Source organism: Limulus polyphemus, unplaced genomic scaffold (assembly GCF_000517525.1).
Source record: "Limulus polyphemus unplaced genomic scaffold, Limulus_polyphemus-2.1.2 Scaffold1308, whole genome shotgun sequence".
NCBI classification, from domain to species: domain Eukaryota; kingdom Metazoa; phylum Arthropoda; class Merostomata; order Xiphosura; family Limulidae; genus Limulus; species Limulus polyphemus.
In genome coordinates, this window is record NW_013666918.1 from 229173 (window position 1) to 236428 (window position 7256).

A 7256-nucleotide genomic window follows, 5' to 3' on the forward strand; every position below is an offset into this window, starting at 1 on the left:
GAACTGCATTCAGATCAAGGCCGTAACTTTGAATCAGTTGTGTTCCATGAATGCTGCAAGTTGTTTGGCATACAACAGACCAGTACAATGCCACTTCACCCACAGTCTAATGGGATGGTAGAAAAGTACAACTGGATACTTGGACAGGAATTGGCAAAGTTTTGTAATAGCCGCCAAGATGACTGGGATGTCTTACTCGCTCCACTGTTTATGGCCTATAGGACAGCAGAGAATGAAACCACTGGATTCACTCCAGCAAAGTTGATATTTGGTTGGGAACTTTGGTCGTTTGATATAGTGGACAGAGAGATCGAAGATATAGACAGACAATTGAGTCAAGCACGGTAGTAAGTAAAGTGCGTGAATCATTCCTTGAGAATTATAGCGTGTGTTTAAGTGACTGTGGAAATTAAGTGTATTGCAAAGTTGAATTGAGAAAGAATAAACTAGTTTTATTTAAGAAAAGACTTATATCGCTGAAGTTTCTCAGGAAGAATTTTTACCGGAAATTATCAAAGGAGATTATCACTACTATATTAAATGTTAGTGGTATCAAAACTATTAATACTTTAAATGAGTACAAAGAGGTCATGTGGTCGGTTCATAAAACAATTGTCACTAATGCATCTATTTAAAGTTTATCTTAATACAATGTTATTTAGTCTTTTAATAGTTTCACAGTATGGAAGGTTTTAGCATCCAAGCTTTCCTCAATCAGCATATGGATGGAGCTGGAATCAATAAAGTGAGTTCTATATGAGATAACAATTCTAACAATGATAACAACATAAAATCATCAACTGATTTGGAGGAAATACAGCATAACATTGAGTGATTGGTCTATAGACAGATGGTAGAAAGCAAAGTAACTGCATTTTAAGATGCCTTTGTAGTAATGTGCTTAGTAAAACATGATCCACAGCTTACTCTTCAGAAAATCTCAAGACAGTATGTGTTTCTCCTGATCCCCCCCCCCACCCACCCCAATCAGTGCAGTAACATCAATAAAATGAGATTGGTGCATTTTCTTCACTTGCATCATTTATCAGATTGGTATTTAGTCCTCAGTTCCCTGTTACTCTCCTTTTCCTGATGGCCAGTCAATTCCCCTGCTGAATGTATGAGTTTTATTGCTCCTGCAAGTGCCAGTCTGAGTGTTTTGTTTTAACGTATCATTTCTGTACACAATACAGTAACCAATCACTTTCATAACTCCTAGCCTTGTCTGTCCTAATAAGGTATGGAGGTGACAGTAATCCAGTAGTCTATTTATAATAATCAAGAATTCTTCCTGGATTAGAACATTTTGCTGATCCAGCCTTTCTTATAAATGGTATCTTGGTATCTCCATGTTTTTCCACCCTCTAGTAACAGAGACTGATGAAGTGCCCACACTGGTTAATGATCTGTGAACCTATTTAATACAGACCTAAGAATCTAAGTTGTGTCAGTCCTTGATCCTACATTCCAGAAATTGAACAGTTGTAATGTTGCACACAACTAGGCTCCAGGTGGTTTAACACTGGAACTGATCTAACCAGCTGCTCATATTTGATTATAAAATTCTCAGAATGGATATCAGTTTAACACGTGTAAGGTGGGTCTTAGCTGCAGTATCAGCTGATGCATCATGAATCACTGAAGCTAGTAAGCATCTTGGAAAACCATCAATATTGATCTGCCTCAAGGATAATCACTCTTGCCAGGCCTCTTCAACAGCTACACAACAGACATAACCTGCACTGACAGTCCAATCAGATACTGTGTGCTAATCTTTGATGACAACATTATAGTGTAAGGCATAGGCATCGATCCTGCCAAAACAACAACCATGTTCTGAACACTATGTTGATGAGGACAAACTATAATCATCACTTGCAGGCACTACCATCCCTCTGGAAGAAATGCTGAAGTACCTGGGAGTAACTTTAGTGAGACAACTTAACCAGCTACATTAACACCATGATAACCAGAACTACCAAAGGCATCAATGCACTGAAAGTTGCAGCAAGAAATAAGAGCTGAAGCACATGAGCTGCTTATATTTTACTTAACTCTTATCTGCTACATCTTAGATTAAGCACACTACCAACGATCAGTATGAGTAAAATGCTGCTAGATAAAACTGGAAAAAGACAAAACACTTATATATACTTCAGCCACCTCTATCAAGGCCCTATTACACCTTGAAAATCTGAGTAGTATCATAGAGCACCATTCTTCTCTGGAATCTTACTATGTAAAAACCATGCATATTATGATTGAGCCAATGCTTTTTTCAGTTGGTTTGTTCTAAATTTTGCACAAAGCTACACAAGAGCTACCCACACTAACCATCAGTGATTTAGCAGTGAAAGACTAGAGGGAAGGCGGCTAGTCATCACTACATAATGTCAACTCTTGGGCTACTCTCTTTTACCAATGAATAGTGGGATTGACCATCACTTTATAATGCTCCCATGGCTGAAAGGGCAAGCGTATTTTATGGGCTTGGATTCAAACCCACAAGCCTCAGATTGCAAGTCAAGTGCCCTAACCACCTGGCCATGCCGAGCCCTTTTCAGTTGGAACATAGAGTACTACAATGACCCCATAGACATCAACCAAACAGCGGTTACTTAAAAGTTGTCTCAGGAGACATTTATGGCCATGTACCCACCACCAGATCTCAGATGTCACAATGTGGAATATACATCTAGTGTCACTTAGATCTACAGAAATCAGCCTAGACAAAAATGTAGAAACTAGGCAGAGGAATGAAACTGAAAGGGTATATTTATTTTATTTACACACTAAAGGTTAGCAGCAACTAAAGTACAGACTTGTCTCTCTTCAATTGTGGAGTGCCACAACACCATGTTTGTCAGTACTCAGTTCAGGCAGTATTGTGCTGTCTCTAATTTGAACCTCCAACCACAACGAGGCAACCGGCCAGCAGCAACCACTTTTCCTTTATACTATGTTATTAATAATTATTGTGTATCACCTTCTTTATTATAATAATTAGTTTTATTTTTAATACCAGATACCAGGTAAATAAGATTATATTAATATTATTTTTACAAGCAATTTAAGCTTTGGGAGTTTAGCATTAGCTTTGGTAAAGCTCTTCTCCTTCCAGTAATCTCCTCAAGGTTCTTCCAGGTACAATGGCCAATTAACTTTGATTTAAGTAGCATTTGTTCTTCTCACTTGCTCCACTTCCATACTTCCACCATCTTTCCTCCAGTGTTCCAACTGACCAATGTGACCATCTTGTCCTGTTCTCTCAGTTTACATGCCAATTCCTTGATAACATTATTCAGAGATCTTACCAGGTTGCCTAAGTGCTGTGCTTTACCAGATGGGTAGTCCACTTTCTCACTAAAAGATATGGCTTTGTGGCCTGGAATATAGGCTTTTATTAGATGAACCTTCAAGTTTCTCAACGGTTTTACTAATGTTCTTTGGACAATACCAATCAGCATATATTTGAAAATTGTGATGGGCATTCATCTGTTGTCATAGTCACAGATGATTCCCACGTCACAGATACTGAGTTAGTTGAAGATTCATTGTCTCATGGAGCAACAACATCTTACACATACAGCTATCAGAGCTTCCAAACTGGAGCTGAAATCAATAGAGTAAGTTCTCCCTTGGATTGGTGAAAGTAATAAACCACAATTAGACCGTGCCACTAACATAAAATTTAGTGCTTAGTCCACAGATGGCTATATGTGCTAGGTCATGCAGTGGTAAAGCTAAGTAACAAAGCTGATGAGCTCATAAGAGAAGCTCCTAATTCAAATCTGGCACATCTCTACTGAAAGGATACAAACCTCAATGGTACTAGTAAGGACCAAATTACAACCATGTAAGGTCTTCATCAACATTCAGAGGGAATTACACTACTGTAAAACAATGTACTGTATGGTGTAGCTAAGTAAAGCAAAAGATGGAGAATCAGTAAAAAAAGTATGCAGCCAGAAGGCCACTGATAAAATCATTGAAGAAACTCTATTCTATTTCCTGCAAGGTTCCATATGAGAGATCATTGACCTTGGATTGTTATCTAATAATCAACTCTATTGAACTCATAGTCCAAGTGGTTTCACTACATAATCTGTTTTTGACAGTTTTTCCTTAGTCATTACTTGACAGTGTTACTAGGTTAACATTTTATACATTCAATAATTATATATATTTGAACCTTTACGAAAAAAATCTATATGTTTAACTACCCATGATTTCAATATTTATCTTAAAAACTAAATACATTACTTCTGTTTCTTCTGTGTTTGAAGAGTTAACAATTGATGATGATACTCCACAAGGATCTTCTTCTTGAACGATCATCATATCAGCAGTTTCCACTTCACCGGAAGATTCAGAAATATTTGCCATAGCACAAGTCCCTTCACTGTCACTATTACCTTGCCCATTGAGAATAATGGCAGACACTAAAAGTAAAAAGATTCTATACATACTAAAACAGATTTTGAGAAAACTTATTTTCACGAATATCTTAAGGAAAAAAATTTTAGTATGAAAAATAATTAAAAGGAATGAACAGAAAAATAAGCTAAAATAAATAAAAAAAAAGATACCTGATCTGTTTAGGAAATACATGTACTGCATAAATTTTATTTTATCAGATCAGTATTTGAGTTAAAAGTTCAAGAACACTGACTAAAAATTTTTCATGTAATGAAATACAAAACACAAGGACTTTTTGAATGTTTTAATACTAATTACATTATTCCTACCAATCACAGATGTGTCACTCAAGTGAAAATAATTAAAGCAGAGCTACGAATTATATTTTCATTCCATTATAGTACATATACACACACACACACACAATGGCCACAAAATTAAAATAAACACTGTTGCAGTTGCAAGCTGCATTTCTCACTATCATCAACCACAACAGAGGTTGATAATAGGGTTTGCAAGGAATTGCACAAAACCCTAATAGAACGTTCAGGCAAAAATCACCTTAAACAGTAAAGATTCAGTTCAAAGAGAGACTTGCAAAGAAAAGTAAATCCACTCAAAACTGCCCATTTGTAATGATTATTCTCTTGCCAGCCTACAACAACAACCTTTTGTAGAATTCTAAATATGGTACTGCAAAGGCCATAGGGATATTGAAAGGTTGATTTGTTTCTTCTATATTTTACATAAGCTTAAAAAGCATCATTGCCCCTTGAAATTAGCTTTCTTACAAATATCTAGTGTTCCTTTAAAAAGCTTAAGTATATTGTAAAACAGGAATTACCAGCCAACAACAGATGAACATTAGATGACTGTAACATGTAGATATTCAATGCTTTGTGCACTATACAATCAGTGTCTTGAGGGAGCCAACACCTATATTAAGTATGAAGTGAAAGAGTAAAAGAAAAAATCAATACACATAATATTAAATTTTATTACACACATTTGTAGAATAATTAGTTTAAAAGACAAAGGTTTATTTAAACCAATGTTTTAAACATATATGTTTCATCTGAAAAGGCTATTTTTCTTCTAGTAAAAGTTTATACACACTTAGTGGGGGTTGTGTTTTAGTCTAGGCATATATTTGCCCATTGCTATGCATTACATACAGAGAATTTAGTTATACAGAAACTATAAATGCTCACTATATTTTCAAACAAATCTCCAGCTGCAGCTTAACATTTTATACCTCGAACTAATGCGATCAAATAGTCAATAGCTATAGTAAATCATCATGTACCGTACCAGCTTGCTATCTACGTTTATTATAATAATAATAATGTATAAAGTTAGTTACATATCAAGTAACCTTCGCCTATAGTTGAGCAGAATTGTTCTTTAGTCCTCATGTGGCTTGGTAATAAGTAAGCATGAGAACTTATAACGCTAAGATATTTGGGGCTCAATTCCAGCAGGTAGCAGCTTTGCACTAAATCGATACAAACTTATATTATTCAAAAGTACGGATAATCTTGATAATGACGTTAAAAGAGCATGCTGAATATGAAATACATATATATATAATACTCAAATATCTGTCACACTTTGAACGGTTAAAATATGTATCAAAATGCTTCTTTTCAAGAGTGCGCTACAGGAAAACTTATTTTTTTTACAATTCTTAAAATTTCATATCGACATCGATTGGTCACTCTGAGAAAAAACTTATTAAGGACGAAAATGTTCCTTTTTTTGTGAGGGAATTTCACGAAAAACGGGGTTTCCTCCGTCGACTGATTGAAAGAGATATTTCGAAGATAGGAGCATGAACGAAAAAAACGCATAAAGGAAGAAACGTTTTTGGGTATATGTTTATTGTTGTTGCGTTGATATTTTATTTTTTCATATCGGTATTATATACATGCATGATTTAATTGTATCGTGTCGAATAAATTGATTTGAACTTAATTGAATATCTTCACTTTGACGCTTCTTATAGAAATGACAACTATCAAAAAGCGACCACTTCGGTAACATGACTTAGTAAAATGACAAAAGACTGTTGTAAACGGCCCACTGGACAATCATATTGCATATACACTATGATCCAAGGGATTGAATTGACTGCAAGTTTTATATTTATTCATCACTTTCATCAATTCTTTCACTGCTAAATTAGAGACGGTTAGCGCAGATAGCCCTCGTGTAGCTGTGCGCGAAATTCAAACCAAACAAATCAATCAAAAGCATTAAAACACGAATTGAATAAAGGACTTCAGTAACAGATTAAAGAACGATCAGACATTCGTTTTCCTTCCGCGTTTGTACAGGTAAATCTCTTCCTTAACTTAACTGTTTATCAAATACTGGTGACATGCTTTATCTGTTTATCAAATACTGGTGACATGCTTTTAATAGCACAAACAGATAGATGAAGTTGACCGGACGAACGGACTTCTCTAGTACAGACGCAGAAGATGAAAGAAGTGTACGATTCGTACACAAACACACTAAACTTTTAGGTTGAAAAATGTTCGCCCTTTCAGCCGTGGGAGCGTTATAATGTACGGTCAATCCCACTATTCGTTGGTAAAAGAGTAACCCAAGAGTTGGCGGTGGGTGGTGATGACTAGCTGCCTTCCCTCTTGTCTTTCACTACTAAATTAGGGACAGATAGCCCTCGTGTAGCATTGCGCGAAATTGAAAAAAAAAAAAAAAACAGGGTGGAACTCGCTCACACGTGCATGCAACTAAACTTTTCTTCTTGAATGACTTTTTGTTTGTTTGTTTACAAATTGTCCTAAAACACGGAAATATGAAAGGTAGTAAGT

General features: G+C 35.7%; 1 protein-coding gene across 2 annotated transcripts in view; it reads right to left on the minus strand.

Moving 5' to 3' along the window:
• Positions 1 to 7256, minus strand: part of LOC106463034 (mucin-12-like) — an 81521-nt gene that overhangs the window by 22354 nt on the left and 51911 nt on the right. For both annotated transcript variants that reach the window (XM_022390444.1, XM_022390445.1), the window contains exon 5: positions 4264 to 4442. In XM_022390444.1, coding sequence (XP_022246152.1) covers positions 4264 to 4442 — 179 coding nt within the window. The remainder of the gene's footprint in view (positions 1 to 4263; positions 4443 to 7256) is intronic.